We start from the raw sequence: 21,555 nt of genomic DNA, 5'->3' as shown, positions 1-21,555 counted from the left end.
TATTATCGACAAATGATATTCCATTCAGTGGTTGTTGATCGCAAGCTAATTAACTTTCGAGTGTGTTGCCGAAGTTTACCGGATCGTGACATTGATAAACAATAAAAACAGAGCACATGGAAAGCGTGACTGATAAGTTAATTGATAGAGCCATGACATTTGTTTTTATATTTTCCATGTGTTCCCATTTCTTAATTAAACTATTCCTTAGCAGTTATTAAATGATTTGTTGTATTAAATTTGTTCTTTAAGAATCTCTTATTTCTAATTACCCTCAAGAGCACGTGTGTTTACGTTCTTTCGTCACGGTATTCCCCTCGCACTTGCCGTGGCCGAAGTTATAACTAGAGGTCTCGTAGTTGAGGTCACTGCATACGGAAAAATATCGGCAAATCAGTGTCTTGGAAGTCAATAATTCAATATCAGTACATTTATGAATATTTTAATAATATATAAAGGATTTTCTTTTTAAAAAAAGTTCACTATCACTTCTTTTAGATTAAAACTTAGCCATTCAAGTATATAAAACATGTTCAACATTTTTTTTTAGATTTAAAGTTTCATATGACTTTAAGTAGTGGTTAATAACAAATATGATAAATTGAAAGATCGACTACAGGTTCTTATTAAACAGTACTTTCAAAAAGTTGGAATACTAAGGTACAGATTTTTTGTTTTAAAAAAAAGTTCTCAAAAATCTCACTTTGTAAGATCAACGCTAACTCAAATAGTAAATACACCAAAGACGTTGATATTATATAGCTGGACCTTCTGATCCACAATATATTTGTCGACTTTTGTTAATTGATATTCAACAAACAGTCGATATTACAATGAGTAGCGATTGCGAACCCCTACTAACCTCTAAAACTAGAAAGACTATTAAATTTCTGGATATTTATCTTGAAATTAATACAGATGGTGTTTTCAAAATAGGATCCATGACAACCATCGTGATTTCAGTTTTCGTGTTGTTAACTTCCCATCTCTCAATAGTAACATACCTTGCATGCATCTATTATGCCCATCATAAAGCGTTGTATCAGCAAAAGAATCTTGTTTTGAGTACCGATTGAAAATATGATTTCTACATTAGAAGAAAAGATGTTTTTGCAATTTTTGTTTCTTTTTTTTGTATTTCAGCTCATGAAATAAAGCTTTTGGGGGATGCCATCTCAGGATGCATTAAAGATGTTATGGTGAGGATATTATATTTGATCTGTTTATTGATCTGATTTGTCATTCCCCTTGCGGTTTTTTTTTTGCCTTTTATCAGGTTTTTTTTTCCAATATGTGTAGAAATATGGATCATGATGTAATTCAGATGTAATGCAGGTACTTTTAAAAGATTCTGCTGTTGTTTTCGTTTTTTTTTATTAAATGGTGTAACATTATCAGTCAAGCTTGACAACATTATGTGACATTGGACGTGTTGATAAAATCTGCTGAGCTTGAAGTTCAAAACGAGATAGAAGATACAACAGTTGAAATCGAAACTCTTGAATCGGAGAGATACCCACAAAAAAATGACAAAAACCAAAACACATGCGCAACCCATCTCCACTAAGTTTAAAGTAAAGGTATCATGAATAGGGATTCAAACGAGGTTGAATTATTCCCTTGCAAACCAATAACACATCAATGATGTTTATTGTAGCTTATTTTGACGACATTGTAATTACGATAAATCATTTTAATATTTCGCTTTAATAAATGTTTTGAAAAACAATAAACAAAAATCATATTTCGATTTGTTGTCTTACGTCTAATACATTTTATAATCAGCTAACATTCACTAAATTGTAGTATCAATCAAATAGCCATTTATTACATTTGAGTTTCCTTTATAGATAACAGGTATATCAGACACCCTTTATTAAAAAAAATAATATAATGATAACTTTTTAAAACTGCAATATGCAATAAATACAATCGGGTAAGAGCATCAGCAATGGCATTACTCTTTCTATGAAAATGTTTTATTTCAAAAGTAAATTCACAAGGTGATCACATTAAATAAGCCGCTGTTCATTTCACAAACAGGTATAATGATTACACTATTATTAACAGTTCATTTTTTCTTTATCTGCTCCCATCAATTGATTCTCTTGATATAGAGATTAAAGAAACCATAGCTTCTCTCGCTTTATTTTCTAGACATATACAGGAAACAAACTTATTTTTGTGAGCGATTTATTTTCGCGATCACACGATAATAAATCGTCGCGAATATGTCAAACTTGGATCTTTCCTTAATTAACTACCTCGAGTAAATTTCAAAATCGCTAAATCAAATCGCTGCGAATTGGGCTTGAAAGTGTTAAACGCGAAATAAAGTATCCGTGAAAAAAAGTTAGTTGACTACACCGGTCATCTCAATACCAGAATCTTTAAAAAACCAGACGATTTCAATTTTGAAATGATTAATTTTCCCTCACCTTAGCAACAAAATGCCAACTTCTCCCGCGTATAGTGTATATATTTCTAAACTCATACCATATTCAAGGGCTTGTAGCTGCTACTCAGACTTTGTAAAATGTCATTGGTATTTGAGCAAAAAAATCAATCAGCCCTGGTTTTGTAAAAAAACGTCACGTCTTTTCACAAAAAGTCATCGGAAAGTACCAAGACCTAATGGATAAATATTTATATTTTTCTTAATCTATACTTAATCGAGAAAGTGTATACTATATACTTTATGTAATACTAACTACTATTTTTTATTGTTGGCTTCTTTTTCAATTTTACTATCAACTACAGAAACTTTTTGGTTGGTGTCTTTGTCAAATTGACTATCAACTCCAACTCCCTATTTTGTTGGCGTCTTTGTTATATTTATTTGTATGTTTGTTTGAACTTTGTAATCAGGTCTGTTGTATATCTGTAATGTATGTCTTCACAGTTTACGTGAACCTATTATGTTTATGTTGGTTGCTCACCCAATTTTGTCAAGACAGCATAATTATGAACAACTGTTATACTAGTGGAAGATTAAGCTAGCTATAAAACATGTTTTACTCACAATTTTCCTCGGAAAATGCCTGTATCGTTAAAATTTACCTTGGAGTTTGGTATTTTGTTATACTTTTTTTCCTATGTTAACCTCTGATGTTTCCATTGTCATTTTATCTCTAAAGATCTCTATAGGAATATATGTTAACGGATATAAACATCAAAAGAGAGACGACAGATATCAATGGGACATTCAAACTCATAAGTTGAAAATAAACGGGCTACGCCATGGCTTAAAACGAAAAAGACAAAAACACACACAACAGTATACAAAACATAGAATGTTCAGTAGTTATTGTTTAACTGTTCACATCAACATTATACTGACATTTTTGGTCACTAAAATCCGTTTACTAACACGCTTATTGCCTTCATCTTTTTTTGTAACATATCATGATACAAAAGTAAAAGTAAAAGTAAAATATTGAATTATTATTATTAAAAGGGAACATAAGCGAGCATTCTATTATTCAGTGGTTCGTTCTCGTTTGTTGCTGTTATCAATTTGATTTTCGTTAATTTTGTTAATTGTTTTGTGCATTACCTGGCCGTTATTTTTCTCGTTCGAATAATTTTACATTTTTCATATCTTGCTATTTTATAGCTTGGAATGCAGTATATGTTTTGCTCATTTTCAAGCCCGTACGATGACGTATAATTGCCAACTTCTACGTCATTTGGTCTCTGGTGAAAGTTGTCTCATGGGCAATCATACCACATCTTTTTTATCTTTATATTGAAATAAACCTTATTCTTAACATTGCATAAATACACTTTTATCGACAAAAAACTCCTCATATGGTGCACAGCGTCCACAAAAATCAAAGACTGAGACACACTTTTATCTCTTTATAACAGATCCATTTGTTTTGTTGTTACTACTAGAAACAGGTACATTTGAATGTTCTTTTTCCTCCAATTATCAAAATTTGAGGTTCGAGATTGATTTTATGTTTTAAACTGTTTCAACGGTAATTTTGCTATTATTACTTTTCCATTTACTAGAACATATCGCTTTTGGATATTAAATATTTGACTGTGTATGCGTTAAATATTAGTCATCAGCTACAATTCGTGCATTTGGAAGAGTTGTCATATTAACAAGGCTATGGTGGCTGTTATTATCAATATCCTAGGTTAAATAAAGTGTCTTCAAATGTCATAATTGTTATTCACATTTTACCTTTTATCTTCACTGCAAAGGTATTGTAAATGTCTTTTCATTGGCCATCAAGGACACCAAGTAAAGTAAATTAAAAGTTTATACTTGGTTTGAATCTGTTGTCTTCCGGATATTTCACTGGATACAATCCAAATGTGAAAGGTATTATCAGGAACGAATTTTCGGACAATTCAAACACTGTAATCATTTGTTCTCAAGTTTAGAATATATTTTTCCACCTTATTCATGTAATTGGAGCAAGTCCCCTTGCTCCAATAAAAAAAAAGAAAGGCGAAAGATACCAAAGGGACATTCCTTATTTTCTCTTTAAATGGAAATTTGTTCCTGTAATATTATGAATCACAGTTTATAGCCAAAGTCGGTCATTTAGATGTGAACATCAAGTGTGAGAATGAATTCCTCAGTCATTTTTAGTCTTTTAGTCAAATTTAGACTGACAAACTGCGGTGAATTCATTTTGATTCGGACAATTTCTTAATGTCCAATGATAAACGACAATTCAACAGCTCAAAGTGTGTAATGTATTCAACAGTAAAACATTATTTACCAGTATGATGTTCCACAGATAGTTTATTCCTCGAGTACTAAAACATTTGTCATGGATGATAATATATATTGTCCACAATAAAATGTCACCACTGCATTATATTTCAAATGGAAATGACGTATTTTTTTCTGTATCTTTCTTTATACAATGATTGAAACAGATAACATCATAAGTTGCTATAGATATACTTCTAGAAAATTCCACAGATATTTTCCAAGTCATCATGTCAAAAATGTAAACATCAAACGTGACACCATAACTTGACATTGGTTATATTGATAAAATCAATGGAACTTCACAAATAAATTGTTTAGCAATATCAAACAATATCATGAGTAGATTTTAAAACATTCACTTCTGAAACTCTTTAAATCTGATTTGTTGTCGTTTTTGTTTTGTTTTGAGAATTATCTTGATATGACTTTGTATACGATGATGACAAATGGAATTGTTATTTGATAAAAACAAATCTTTGTTTTTTTGCATTTACAAATTTTTATTTCGAATATAGGATCGAAAGATTAATTTCCAGAGTCGTAATATAGTGCAACATTGATGAATGTAACCATTCATATGTTAACTATGTACAAAAATATAGATTTGTTTTAACAACCACTGATTTGTTGACAAATTTAAGATGCATTAGAGATAAATATATAAGGTTTGAAAACTTGAGGGCAAGTATACGAAAGATCAGACATGAAAAACAATTCTGTTATAAAAGCAAACACCCATCATGTTCCAGTTCAGGTTGCAATTGCAGTTATGATGCTAGAAGTTTTCTCAGATTTCACGTGTCTTCTCCATTTCTTTTGTATTTGACGTTGATTGCATCTGGTATCTTTTAAGTTTTTCAGATAATTATTAGATAATTATTAGAACATTATGTGTTTTTATATTTTTACCATTCCTTTTTTCATCAGATTGAACTTCAAAATTCGTATAATAATATTAATGTAAATTTGTGTCCTAAATTTTTAAATTTGAAAAAATCAATAAAAATTTTAATAATGTATGTTACTAATTTGACATGTTTTTCTGTATAAAGAGGGGGTTGCAATTTTATTAGAATTAATACTCAAGTACTCGGTTCAAATGCTTGAAGTACTCAAAGAATTTAAAAATATCGGTAATAAATGTTAAAGTGTAAAGTGTCATTGTTATTGCTTTTGGTTTTTCGTGTAACTCTGTTCTTATTCAGAAAGATATGTTGGTCTTTAACATCACCATAGAGTCGATTACGACGTTTTGTTTACATACCAATACAAAATGCTGTATCTACACACGTCTAAAGTCGGACGTTTTTATAACATAAACAACACGAAATGTACTTTTTAAATCGACATTGATCAACAGACAACATAAAAGGTAAAGGTGAAGATATAGTTAAGACATAGTAATAATTCGCCCAGTAGATGAAAAAATGTCGGAAGGAACGGATATCACAGACACTGCCAATATGCGTCTAGCTATTAGTGATATATGTTTTGTTGCTTTATCACACCATCATCGAATAGGATTCTTGTCAGAATCTGAATTGTCTTGTGCATAGTTTTTTAATTCCAACTCCTGCATATCTGTTTTTGGAAGATTCAAAAAGAAGGATGGCGATAAACAATTGTCGTATTAGGTTTCATGTACTGATAATAGTGTCACTTACATGATACGATTAAGGGTAAATTTTAAACGATATACAACTATTCTGTATGTGCCTCTACCAAGTCAGGAGCCTTTAATTCAGTGGTTGTCGTTTGTTGCTGTATATCATAATGTTTTTCGTTCATTATTTTCTACATAAATCAGACCGTTAGTTTTCTCGTTGAATTGTTTTACATTTGTCACATCGGGGCCTTTTATGTCTGACTATGCGGTTTGGGTTTTACTCATTATTGAAGGCCGTACGGTGACCTATGATTGTTAATTTCTGTGTCATTGAGTCTCTTGTGGAGAGTTGTCTCATAAGCAATTATACCACATTTTCTTATTTTTATATGTTGGAAATATTAGGACAAATGTCAAAAACAATTTTTCGAGTTTCTGAGTATGAAATTTGCATTCGATTACTCGGCCTTCCGAGTGAATATTCGAGTACTCGAGTTCTCGTTGTCATCCCTAGTGTAAAACAGTTCGTAATTGTGTGTTTATGTCGTTTACTAACATGGACAAATACAGTGTTTGCTTGGTGGAAACCCATATCAAGATTTTTTTTTATCTGAGAAAGCTGCAGTTGATATCAAAGACCTTTTTGTAAACCGATTATTGAACGCGAGTAAAAGTATATGTAACGTCGTGTGGGCTCTTCTTATTTTAAGAATATGACATAAAATTGAGAATGGAAATTGGGAATGTGTCAAAGAAAACAACCCGACCAAAGAGCAGAAAATAGCCCAAGGCCACCAATGGGTCTTCAACACAGCGAGAAAATCCCGCACCGGCAGTCTGTTTCTCGTCTAACCAACTTAGAAATATCGTGTGCTATAAGAAAGTTTCCCTCTTGTTAAAGATATATATAATTATAGTGGTTCTATAACTCTGTCATGATCTTGATCGGTACTAATTATGTAATATCGCTTGAGAAACAAAGACATTTGGTAAGATTCGACATTGATTAATTAAATACATTTTTTGTAACTTCAAATCAAATAATCATCAATGGGATAAATATGTGTGTTATGTTTAGAACTATTTATTTCGATTACACTGAATAAAATGTAACTTGTTTTCTATTTTTCTAAGTATTTATTAAATTGTCTTCCCTTGATTTAAAAATAAATATGTTTCACTGATATAATTGATATTTAGATGCATACTGATTTTGAATTGAAATACACAGAATATCGATGGAAAGGACGTCAGCTCAGAATGTTAAGACATAAATATTTCCAAGAAGCAATCAGAGCGGCTGTTAAAAAGATGACTACCAGTGAAGCAATTCAGAAAGCACAATTGGTATAATCATATGAATCGATAAAGAATTTGAGCAAAATCAATTTACTTTCCCTGAATAATAATTATTCAGTTTTTTTTTGTTTTGATTTTCACTCTATTTGTCACAGTTTAAAAATAGTTATAAGAGCAAATGCATTTGCACTCAAGTTATTTTTTATCTCACTTTGAGCATAATGAGGCTGATATTTCCGCGTATCTTTATTTAGTTTCGTCCACTTCCATTAATCTAAAATAGTTGCACATACATATCGTGCTATTGTTGTTGTTGTTACTGTTTTTTTTTTTTGGTTTTGTTTTTTCGAAAGGTTGTACAACAACATGACAGACAATTGTTTCCTAATGTTTTATTGTATAAAAATGTACCGTTATCCATTTTGTTTATAGGGCAGAGAATTAGGACCAAAAATTAAAGATGCAAACATCTGGGGAGCAGAACAAATGTTACTGTCCCGGTGAGTACTTTAATTCAGTTCTGTTGATTTATTTACTTTCATTGGTATCAATTTTCGTTGTTGAAGATACAAATTTGCTTTTGAAGGGTACCTTAATTTGTGGATTGATAAGTTTCTACTATTAAAATGACTTCAACGTGTTTTTCATGGATTATATAAGTTCATCGATTCGTTTTACACATGAAATCTACATACGTAAATTAGTATCCCAAAAATAAAAAATTAACAACGTATACACAAAATAGCATATCGTTGTTGAAATTTATTATTCATGTACTTGGCATTCAAATATTTGAAGCAACAATTTGATTGAAAAGATTCCCGCATTCCTCTGTACAATAATAACCTAGACTCACATAGATGAAATTTACTCGCGTACATATATGTCACAGGATTAGGGGGAGGGTTGGGCGCCCGCTAACATGTTTAACCCCGCCACATTCTGTATGTGCCTGTCCCATATTTGTTTTTCGTTCATTATTTTGTACATAAATCAGGCTGTTAGTTTTTTCGTTTGAATTGTTTTACATTTGTCATTTCGGGTCCTTTTATAGCTGACTATGCGGTATGGGCTTTGCTCATTATCAAAAGCCGTATGGTGCCTTTAGTTGTTAATTTCTGTGTCATTTGATCTCTTGTGGAGATTTGTCATACCACATTCTCTTATTTTTATATTGAATCTAGAAAGAATATTAACAATCACGAAAAAATATTGTTTCTGATTATATACTAATATCTATGTATTATCAGTTTAGTATATCATAATTAAAGTACTAATGATGTGTTTGATAGAGTTTACAGTCCTTCTGAAAATACCTCTTGGATGCATTCTCCTGGAGGTTCTCTAAAAAACAGCTAGTTCAATATTTGTTTTTTAATTTACAAAAATGCTCTTAACCATAAATAACGATTGTTTGTTGAATCATAATACAAACTTTTAAAATACCAAATATACCTGACAAAATCTTTTAAGGGAAATTGTGACTGCTTTATTTCTATGAATTAAGAGCATGTGAATTTTATTCGGACGCAGACCAGAACTTGGTCTTCTTTTTAGCTATGGTTATTTTGGTGCTGAATTGGTATTTATAATGACATTGAAACGTCGTAAAAATGTCTAATTTGACACGTTGACTGCAATCAGTAATTTTACATTTGCTTTAGTTATATTAAATATGAGCAGTTGCTTTACCTAAACGAAACTGTCGTTGAGAGTAATATGAAATGTATATGAGTTAAGTCTGTAAGGGAAATGTGGGTTTACGTAAATAAACGTTCTGCAGTTCTTTCCATAAAAATCTGTTAAACAAATAGTTAAAATTTAAAAGTAACTAACCATCTATTTCAGTCATATGATAGTGTAGGAAGAGAGACCCGAACCTTTATTAAAATAATTTTCTTTCACTCAACTAGACACTCAAAATTTACGTTGATGTTATGGGTGAAATCAAAAAGCGGCTAACATCGTTAATAAGTTTCACAGTAGAAATAACTAAATAGTTTATAAAAATTAATGTAACCAAGGTTTTGATTGCTGTTGCATGTAAATTAAGAATATGTTTGGTAAACGGCAATGAGACATAATTCTAACAACACAAATAACCAAAAGATATAAACCCATATTTACATGATAAAAATAATAAAATAAAAATACAGAAACATAAAAGTGGTTTTGTTCGAAATCCAACTGTCCAATTGCTTGGAAGTTACGATGCGACGGATAACAATAACTATCATGGAATGTTTAATTAGGTCTGATATCAAACTTTCGACACAAATACCTACATAAACATAGGAGATGTCGCATAAAAGTCAAACAGATAGCACCCAACAACAAAAATAACTGAAAGGAATATATTTAGGTACTTGTCGACTGATTTCTTCAAATCTCCTTTTTTCTTTTTTTTTTGTAAACTTCATTTGTCTCGTGAAAAAACCCTTTTTTTTTGTCATGGGTAACTTTAGAGGAAGGATTTGTATTTATTCGACTTTATAATTACCTGTAAACGTATATATCGACTGGTTATGCACTGAATGGTTTTCACCTTTCACATGTCATCATAAATCAATAGTTACTGTCATTTTCGGTTACTGAGTTCCAAGTCATATCTGTGAAATCAATCATATTTAATTAAACACTGATTAACAGTCACATGTGATAATTTGTGGTTCATTATGTTAATATAAACTTGTCATTAGAACGCATGATTTAAAATGCAATTGATCGTATTTACTTAAAATATTTCCAATAATGTGAATAAAATACAAGGATAGCTTTTAGATCAAATTTCGATTTATATCGGTTCGTAGACTTTGGTAACCTTTCAGTGACGCAATGATCATAAATGTCGTTCGAGAAAATAACCCAGCTAATGGACTAACAAAGGAATGTTTACCGTTTTAGAAAAAATCACTCAAAAACCAAAGGCAAATATACACAATTGAAAAATTGTATATTTTTCGCGGATATATTCTTCGTTTCTTATGTTATTTTACGGTTAAAGAACGACAATGATTAATTTAATTTCATCATTATCAAAGATAATGAATATATGGAAATTCTAAAGAATCATGATGTAAAACATTAAAACGCCAGCAAATTTTATTAGCCCACAGCATTATGAATGTGCCTGACCCAAGCCAGGAACCTGCAATTTGGTGGTTGTTTTTGGTTGCTGTCTACCATATTTTTTCATAATTTTTCACAAGGCATTCTCTATTGAATTGTGTCACATTTAATCATAGCGGGGCCTTTTATAGGCTACTAAACGGTTTAAATGTATTACTTTAAATTGTATTTTCAACGACATTTGCGAATCAAATATTAAACTGTTTTGAATTTTTGTTAACAGGTGCCAGCTGCTTCAAAAAAATCGCCAGCTAGATCTACATTATTTGTTCCAAGACGAAGCTAGAGACTCGTTGGAAATATTACTACCATCCATAACAAACGGTAATATTGTGTTAAACACGTTTATTTTCCTTTATTGCTTCCCTTGCACAATTATGAGGCATGTAAGTCCTCTATTTAAATCAATCACTTATTTCACATACGGGTAAAAATGCAAACCAACTGTGCGGAAAAGCATCGAACTTTAAAACTACAAGACTTTGATTCGATAAATCAGGATAAGACGTGTACGTACAAGGAAACTTAAAGTTTGAACCTTTGAACTATATAACCTAGAGACGTGATTACTCCTACTACATTCGTAATGACAGTTTTGAAGTGAGGAAATATGTATCACTACTAAGTAATAAGTGTTCATTGTTATAACAAACATGAACAACACATTTTTGGCTCGGCCGGCCTAAAAGGACCAGTGTGAGCGTCAATTGGCGTCAATCGTCCGTTTATTTATGAACATTTTGTCCTTGAATCTGCTAGGCCATTGCAACTAAAAAAGCCACAATCATCCGTAGAGTATCTAGCTTACAAATGAGTCCTATAAATACGCTAGTCATAAAACCTGTCCGATATGGCTGTGAAATAAAACATATTGGTGAAATGCAAAAGTTGAATGACTAGTCATGCATTTGTCCCCTGCTTTGTATCATACATAGAGGAAAAATTGCAATGGCAAACACGATCTCATATGAATTAACGTATATGTACTCAATGTTGCAGTCAACCGTTTAAAGGAATTATGGTTCTAAAGTAAAACTATCTTATTTATTTTGCATTTAAGTCCATAACCTTGAAAACTATGATAGAAAGAGGGAATTTCAACAATCAAAATGATTAGCTCCAAAAATCTTTATACAAGTCAAATGACCTTTATAGTCTGTGATATTTCACAACAATTGCATTTTTGCGAAAACCTTAGAAGATAGAGATTCTCAGTAGAGATGACAAAGTGATCAGCAAAATAAGATCTACAAATAAGTCATCTGACCAAAATCGTCAAAAAGTCGACTCCTGATAAGAGTTACTGCCCCTCACAAACTATTTTTATTATGTGTTTTTGTGCTATAGCCTTAATAACTACATTTTTGAAATCGTCATCTCATCGGATTTATAAGCCTATTAAAACATTTAAATCCTTTTTGCGAGTTCGGGAAAAAATCTCGCGGGCTTTCAATTTTTTTATGTTCGAGCGTCTCTGATGAAAAAAAAACCTAAAAAAAAAATCTTCGTTCGCACGAAATTTCAAAAGGGTTATTTTTTATCTATTATATATATGAAGCATGTGTAGATAGAGGTAAAATAACAAACAAGATCAGGAAAATAAGATCTATAAACAAGTTTATTACATAATCGTATTTCTTTATTCTACTATGTGTCGAAGTTTTTGCCCTTAATTACGATCCCCCCTTTTGTATCTCTCCTAGTTTCAATGACAGTGTGAGTTATGTCTATTACTTGTCTTTTGTCGTATGTTGTCGTCTGTTAGCTCCTAAAATTCTTCTCCGAAACTACTCACTAATTAGAACCAAACTTGGTTAAAATCATCATTAGGTTTATCGAGTTTAACATTATGCAATGTTCCCGCCTGTCAATGAACATGACCATTGTAGTTTAAACTAAAATCTTAATATTAATTTAATACCAAACAGAAAACAATAAACTTCTTGAAAAGATGGTATACCACAAAGATGAGGTGCAAAAATTTGTACACCATAGCTGGATTTTGACAATTAATGTCTCGTCAGTGATGTTAGGGATTGAAACGGTATTTGGAAGACCATATAATTTATCTAAATTCAGGATAGACTCTTGAATTTTAGAGTCGAAATAGGATGAACGGATCATATAAACCCGAAGGCAAATATAATACAAGCCCAAACGGAAAAAACATAAACAAGTCTAAATTGAAAACAACGTTCAAACCTATGATTGCGTTGGAAAAAATCGCAATTTTTATACGTGTGCATGTAAAACAAATTTCTTGTTAGAGGGGTCTAAATACAGCACAAACAACATTTTCCAAAAGACCAAAAAAGTAAAAAAAGTATATTTTAACAAAAGGCATTGGACTATCAGGTCGAACAACGGATGTTCTTAAACCCTGCTGACTGCCATTGGCGATTGCCAAATAAATTGATAATATATATATATATATATGGTTTGAACGTTGTTTTCAATTTAGACTTGTTTATATTTTTTCGTTTGGGCTTGTATTATATTTGCCTTCGGGTTTATATAGACGTTCATCCTATTTTGACTCCTCAAAATTCAAGAGTCTATCCCAAATTGAGGTAAACTGTATGGCTTTCCAAATACCGTTTCGATTCCTAACATCACTGAAGAGACATTAATTGTCGAAATCCGGATATGGTGTACAAAAAACCTTTGCACCTTTTGTTTGCGGTATATCATCGTTTCCGCAAGTTAATTGTTTTCTGTTTAGTATTAAAAATTTAATTAGGATCCATTGATTACATCTGTGATCCGTTTATTTGGCAATCGCCAATGGCAGTCAGCAGGGTTTAAGAACATTTGTTGTTCGACCTGTTAGTCAAATGCGTTTTGTTAAAATATACTTTTTACTCTTTTGGTCTTTTGGAAAATGTTGTTTGTGCTGTATTAAGACCCCTCTAACAAGAATTTGTTTTGCATGCACACGTATAAAAATTGCGGTTTTTATCCAACGCAATCATAGGTTTGAACGTTGTTTTCAATTCAGCCTTTTTTATATTTTTTCGTTTGGGCTTGTATTATATTTGCCTTCGGGTTTATATGATCCGTTCATCCTATTTTGACTCCTCAAAATTCAAGAGTCTATCCCAAATGTAGGTAAATTGTATGGCTTTCCAAATACCGTTTCGATTCCTAACATCACTGAAGAGACATTAATTGTCGAAATCCGGATATGGTGTACAAAAACCTTTGCACCTTTTGTTTGCGGTATATCATCGTTTCTGCAAGTTAATTGTTTTCTGTTTATTATTAAAAACTTAATTAAGATCCATTGATTACATCTGTGATCCGTTTATTTGGCAATCGCCAATGGCAGTCAGCAGGGTTTAAGAAAATTTGTTGTTCGACCTGTTAGTCAAATGCGTTTTACTAAAATACACTTTTTCACTCTTTTGGTCTTTTGGAAAATGTTGTTTGTGCTGTATTTAGACCTCTCTAACAAGAAATTTGTTATGCATGCACACGTATAAAAATTGCGGTTTTTATCCAACGCAATCATAGGTTTGAACCTTGTTTTCAATTTAGACTTGTTTATATTTTTTCGTTTAGGCTTGTATTATATTTGCCTTCGGGTTTATATGATCCGTTCATCCTTTTTTGACTCCTCAAAATTCAAGAGTCTATCCTAAATTGAGGTTAATTGTATGGCTTTCCAAATACCGTTTCGATTCCTAACATCACTGAAGAGACATTAATTGTCGAAATCCGGATATGGTGTACAAAAAACCTTTGCACCTTTTGTTTGCGGTATATCATCGTTTCCGCAAGTTAATTGTTTTCTGTTTAGTATTAAAAATTTAATTAGGATCCATTGATTACATCTGTGATCCGTTTATTTGGCAATCGCCAATGGCAGTCAGCAGGGTTTAAGAACATTTGTTGTTCGACCTGTTAGTCAAATGCGTTTTGTTAAAATATACTTTTTACTCTTTTGGTCTTTTGGAAAATGTTGTTTGTGCTGTATTAAGACCCCTCTAACAAGAATTTGTTTTGCATGCACACGTATAAAAATTGCGGTTTTTATCCAACGCAATCATAGGTTTGAACGTTGTTTTCAATTCAGACTTATTTATATTTTTTCGTTTGGGCTTGTATTATATTTGCCTTCGGGTTTATATGATCCGTTCATCCTATTTTGACTCCTCAAAATTCAAGAGTCTATCCCAAATGTAGGTAAATTGTATGGCTTTCCAAATACCGTTTCGATTCCTAACATCACTGAAGAGACATTAATTGTCGAAATTCGGATATGGTGTACAAAAACCTTTGCACCTTTTGTTTGCGGTATATCATCGTTTCTGCAAGTTAATTGTTTTCTGTTTATTATTAAAAACTTAATTAAGATCCATTGATTACATCTGTGATCCGTTTATTTGGCAATCGCCAATGGCAGTCAGCAGGGTTTAAGAAAATTTGTTGTTCGACCTGTTAGTCAAATGCGTTTTACTAAAATACACTTTTTCACTCTTTTGGTCTTTTGGAAAATGTTGTTTGTGCTGTATTTAGACCTCTCTAACAAGAAATTTGTTATGCATGCACACGTATAAAAATTGCGGTTTTTATCCAACGCAATCATAGGTTTGAACCTTGTTTTCAATTTAGACTTGTTTATATTTTTTCGTTTAGGCTTGTATTATATTTGCCTTCGGGTTTATATGATCCGTTCATCCTTTTTTGACTCCTCAAAATTCAAGAGTCTATCCTAAATTGAGGTTAATTGTATGGCTTTCCAAATACCGTTTCGATTCCTAACATCACTGAAGAGACATTAATTGTCGAAATCCGGATATGGTGTACAAAAACCTTTGCACCTTTTGTTTGCGGTATACCATCTTTTCCGCAAGTTTATTGTTTTCTGTTTAGTATTAAATTTATAATTAAGATCCATTTATTACATCGGTGATCCGTTTATTTGGCAATCGCCAATGGCAGTCAGCACGGTTTGAGAACATTTGTTGTTCGACCTGTTAGTCAAATGCGTTTTGTTAAAATATACTTTTTCACTTTTTTGGTCTTTTGGAAAATGTTGTTTGTGCTGTATTAAAGGGAAATCACACTATTGTTTATACGCATCGCTCTCGGCGCCGCTATAGTGTCGTGACCGTATTATGACGTCGCCGTTTCGAGTCCGTCGTAAAGGTTGCTTATTTCTAAAATGGCGGCCCGCTCAAAGGGACGTTCACTAAAGCAAGAGAAAGCAAACGACGTTTTGATTTAAGTGCAAAAATGAAAATGCTACTCGAAACGGACAAAATGTAATGCCAAAAAAATAGCCGAAAGTGGTCTTGATATAGTCTGGAATTACCTTACGATTGGGTTTAATTCAAATGAGTTACTCTCTTTAAATAAAGATATTATTATTATTATTATTATTATTATTGAGTTAGTATTTACATACAATTCCATTTATACAATTATTTTTCTTAAAGGTTTATTAATTTCACCGAAAAATATTGTTAGATATGAGAAATATCAACGTTTTTTGTTGATCTGGTCTTTATTATTGAGGGGGGGTGGGGGTGGTAGGACCTTTATCGGGACTCCGGGATCGGGTGTTTTTAAGCTCGGGATTTCGGGATTGATCCTTTCGGGATCCGGGAATTCTTTTTTCGAAGTTCGGGATGACGGGATTTAAATTTTATTAAATTCGGGACCTAGGGATTCCTTGTTTTTAAGCCCGGGATTTCGGGATCAGGACCCCTCCTACCCCCCCCCCCCCCCCCCCCCCCCCCCCCCCCCCCCCCTTCCCTAATTATTTGTAGCGAAATCCGTCAGCTCAACTTTTTTTTTGTAGAAAAACTTTTTTTATTTACTGTAAAGTTTATATTTTCATATATTAACATATTTATTGATCTCGCAGATTTCTTGGTTTCACGAAGAAAAAAAATATTTAAAAACAAAAGAAATATTTATAACACTATTTGTCGATCATTTCAGTATAATCAAAGCATACATCGGCGAATGTGAAATCCGTCCGGTCAATTTTTTTTTTTTAGAAAAACATTTTGTTTTACTATGAAGTTTAAATTTTCATATAAGATAACTATTAATCTCGCAGATTTCTTAGTTGTATGAACAAATATTGTAAAACAAAAGAGATATTACTAATAACACTTTTTGTCGATCAGTTCAATATTGTTAACTGTACATCAGTGAGTGTGAAATCCGTCCGGTCAACTTTTTTTTGTTAGATTTTCATAAAATATAGTCTAATATTTCTAAGGTCTTCAAATATTAAAATAATCTATCAAATAACAAAAAAGTTCTGACTATTTATATCTCATCCAGGGGTTTGTAAGAAATGTTTTTGAACATTAGAGAAGTTTTCTTGTTATACCAAACAATATGTTTTTTTTCAATAATTGGCACATTTTTTGTTCATCCGGCATATGGTTACTCAAAATAAACTTTTTAGATTAGTTTAATTATTTAATTACAGATCGTATCCACCCGTTTTGCAATTGTTGTATCAGCCCTTTCATCTATTCCACTAGCCGTCTTATCATGTGTGTTGGTCAAGTCTTGTGATCTTAATAAGGCTGTTTGGTGGTTTTTTTTTTTTTTGGGGGGGGGGATTAACATTCACCATTTGCTTAACACAATTCTGAACGGTTTTTTAACAAACTGTCCGGGGTTGTCGTCAAACTTTTTAACCCGTACATTTTTTGTTTATGAAAAGTAAAAGAACTAGGTGGATTCCAGTTTTCATTTAGAATGCTATACATTTGAGCACTAGGTACAGATGTGGAAATAAAGTTTGCAATATCCTTAAATTCAGCTGGTGTCATTTTCTAAAAAAAATTCTTATTGATATGATAAGGTGAAAAAGTATTTGTCTTCAAATCAAGCTAACAGAAAACGTCGTTTTAATCATTAAACCAACAAAGTAATAAAATATAGGGATAACAGCCTTGGATTGTCTTAATTAAATCCTTTCATCCTCTAATTATCAATTAAGTTTCCCTCAGGCCAGTGTAATTATGACATGTGTATATTTAGAGGAATGTAGATATGGGGGGGCACAAACACATGAACACCAATGATTCGTAGAGTAATCCTATTTGTTGAAACATCAAACGTTATATAAGAATAACGCTAGTTAAACATCACTGTAAAAGAAGCATACATATACATTATATGTACATTGTCGGTAAATATAGAATTTATTTGTATGAGCTTTAGAAACAGGACGAAAAGCGAGGCTCGTCAAGCTTGTCTCCTGTTTCGTAGAGATTACAAATAAATTTTATATTTTCCGGCAATGTACATATATTGTTTTTATCCTGAAATTTACACCTAAAACTTGAAACTTTAGTTGTTAAAATCTAAATCATTGTCTCTAATTATTCAAAGAAATCGACATAGTTTAAACGCGGACCGCGAAGAGGACCCCAAAATGAACTGGTACGCAAAAAGAAATATCCACATTACCGCTTGCTCAACATGGAAGCGGGGTAACAGTAGACTTTATTTGTACAAGTACAAATAAAGCAAAAATTTATTTGTGTACCTGTTATTTGTACAATAGTTAGCTGATTTCAGGATAAAATTTTTTACATCGGTTGCTGGCTGTCGAAATCAAAGACAATTTAGCACCGTATTATATAGTACATTATACTCAATCTTCCTTTAATGCTTTGTACAGGCTTACATAATTTGGGCACAAAAAATAAATCATATTTTGTAGTATTTCTTCAAACTGTCAATTAAAGCGAAGTGTACGACCAGCAAGTTAAAAAATAAGGCCGCTAGACGTCAGAGCAATCTGGGAATATCAAACACTATGCCTAGTTATTTTTGTACTATTGATGACCGTACTGCCTACAACAACAACAAAAAATCCACACTGTATATTTGGCTTTACAAGCCTCCAACAAGAGAAATATTTAACACACACACATGTATTTATGTAGAGTAACATGTCTTTCAGAGTGCTAATCTGTAACCATCACATTAAGGTCCGTCTTGTGAAAGAGTATTCATCTCATATAGAAAAATATTTTGTGCTGATATTCATGTAATATTTGCCACTGAAAGTTTTGCAAAAATCAAGAAAAAAACGAAAACAAAAACAAAACAAAAACTAGTAGTTCAGATTTAGGTTAGTGTTCAGATCACTCAATGTGATCACTTGCATGTCAACAAACAGTGATATAGGGAGATTGTCAGATTCCGATCATGACTGTAAAGGACAACCATTTGTTTAATACAAAGGTAGCTGATTTACTCTTGATACCTTGGTTCTTTAAAAAAAAAAAGGCCAACATGATATAGCAGATTGCTGAAAGTGGCACACACAATCAATCAGTTATTTTCAAATTACCTATCATTAATCAGTTTTGGCAAAAAAAAGTATATAGGCAATACCATACTGAAACATAAATGTGATAAAAGAATATACAATTCAAGAAAGAGAAGTGCACCAACAGAAAATAGAAACTGCAACCTTTCTTTTAATTTCATCGGATCTCAGATCTCAAAATTTTAACTCATACCAGAATTTATTCTATCTTACAGTATAACTCGGAAGTTTCTATGTGGAACTCGGGATTCCTTGTTTTTAAGCCCGGGATTTCGGGATCAGGACCCCTCCTACCCCCCCCCCCCCCCCCCCCCCCTAATTATTTGTAGCGAAATCCGTCAGCTCAACTTTTTTTTTGTAGAAAAACTTTTTTTATTTACTGTAAACTTTATATTTTCATATATTAACATATTTATTGATCTCGCAGATTTCTTGGTTTCACGAAGAAAAAAAATATTTAAAAACAAAAGAAATATTTATAACACTATTTGTCGATCATTTCAGTATAATCAAAGCATACATCGGCGAATGTGAAATCCGTCCGGTCAATTTTTTTTTTTAGAAAAACATTTTGTTTTACTATGAAGTTTAAATTTTCATATAAGATAACTATTAATCTCGCAGATTTCTTCAAACTTTAGTTGTTAAAATCTAAATCATTGTCTCTAATTATTCAAAGAAATCGACATAGTTTAAACGCGGACCGCGAAGAGGACCCCAAAATGAACTGGTACGCAAAAAGAAATATCCACATTACCGCTTGCTCAACATGGAAGCGGGGTAACAGTAGACTTTATTTGTACAAGTACAAATAAAGCAAAAATTTATTTGTGTACCTGTTATTTGTACAATAGTTAGCTGATTTCAGGATAAAATTTTTTACATCGGTTGCTGGCTGTCGAAATCAAAGACAATTTAGCACCGTATTATATAGTACATTATACTCAATCTTCCTTTAATGCTTTGTACAGGCTTACATAATTTGGGCACAAAAAATAAATCATATTTTGTAGTATTTCTTCAAACTGTCAATTAAAGCGAAGTGTACGACCAGCAAGTTAAAAAATAAGGCCGCTAGACGTCAGAGCAATCTGGGAATATCAAACACTATGCCTAGTTATTTTTGTACTATTGATGACCGTACTGCCTACAACAACAACAAAAAATCCACACTGTATATTTGGCTTTACAAGCCTCCAACAAGAGAAATATTTAACACACACACATGTATTTATGTAGAGTAACATGTCTTTCAGAGTGCTAATCTGTAACCATCACATTAAGGTCCGTCTTGTGAAAGAGTATTCATCTCATATAGAAAAATATTTTGTGCTGATATTCATGTAATATTTGCCACTGAAAGTTTTGCAAAAATCAAGAAAAAAACGAAAACAAAAACAAAACAAAAACTAGTAGTTCAGATGTAGGTTAGTGTTCAGATCACTCAATGTGATCACTTGCATGTCAACAAACAGTGATATAGGGAGATTGTCAGATTCCGATCATGACTGTAAAGGACAACCATTTGTTTAATACAAAGGTAGCTGATTTACTCTTGATACCTTGGTTCTTTAAAAAAAAAAGGCCAACATGATATAGCAGAGTGCTGAAAGTGGCACACACAATCAATCAGTTATTTTCAAATTACCTATCATTAATCAGTTTTGGCAAAAAAAAGTATATAGGCAATACCATACTGAAACATAAATGTGATAAAAGAATATACAATTCAAGAAAGAGAAGTGCACCAACAGAAAATAGAAACTGCAACCTTTCTTTTAATTTCATCGGATCTCAGATCTCAAAATTTTAACTCATACCAGAATTTATTCTATCTTACAGTATAACTCGGAAGTTTCTATGTGGAACTCGAGCTTTAACTAAAACTCTTACTCGAATTAACATTCGACCTAAAAATAAAACTGGAACTTTAACTCTAAATTTAGCTGGAACTCGAACTCTTATTCTACATCAAAGGTTATCCACACTCTCATTTGTCCTCTGATAAAAAAATTCGTAAGGGTTCCACGGAACCCAGTGTCTCGCCTACTTTTGCTGTTAATCGCAGGCTCAACAAAAATGAGGAAAAAAATCAATAAAAATATTCTTCTCGATACTATCTTTTGATTGTAAGAAGCTTCTGTCCAAGTTTGGTATAAATCTAGGATAGTTTATGGATCTAATAAATGTTTTAAAAACTTTTACTGCATACTGTATGTAATGTTAACTGGAAGAAATCCATTTATAAGTAAAATACGGATAAACAGGTACAAAATTTTGACAAAATTTCCTTCGAGATACAAGCTTTTGATCATAAACAAGTTTCTGTCCAAGTTTGCTACATATCCAGGATAGTTTAAGAAAGTTATTGAAATGTTAGAAACTTTAACCACAGAGTGAATGTATTGTTTCCTGGCAGAAAAACTAAGTCAATTTATAAGTAAAATACGGAAAAAATAGATTTTTTTT

The 21,555-nt window shown here is 32.0% G+C and overlaps 1 protein-coding gene across 3 annotated transcripts in view; it reads left to right on the top strand.

Annotated features, from left to right (window-relative positions):
- LOC127724676 (uncharacterized) overlaps positions 1-21,555 on the top strand; it is a 109,686-nt gene that overhangs the window by 72,287 nt on the left and 15,844 nt on the right. For 2 of the 3 annotated variants that reach the window (XM_052231722.1, XM_052231721.1), the window contains exons 15-18: positions 1,144-1,199; positions 7,545-7,691; positions 8,076-8,143; positions 10,996-11,096. In XM_052231722.1, coding sequence (XP_052087682.1) covers positions 1,144-1,199; positions 7,545-7,691; positions 8,076-8,143; positions 10,996-11,096 — 372 coding nt within the window. The remainder of the gene's footprint in view (positions 1-1,143; positions 1,200-7,544; positions 7,692-8,075; positions 8,144-10,995; positions 11,097-21,555) is intronic. The other variant, XM_052231723.1, reaches the window with a different exon arrangement.

This window comes from Mytilus californianus, unplaced genomic scaffold (assembly GCF_021869535.1).
Source record: "Mytilus californianus isolate M0D057914Y unplaced genomic scaffold, xbMytCali1.0.p SCAF_14, whole genome shotgun sequence".
NCBI classification, from domain to species: domain Eukaryota; kingdom Metazoa; phylum Mollusca; class Bivalvia; order Mytilida; family Mytilidae; genus Mytilus; species Mytilus californianus.
The sequence above is the reverse complement of the archived record's forward strand: the minus strand, read 5'-3'. Positions and strand labels throughout refer to the sequence as shown.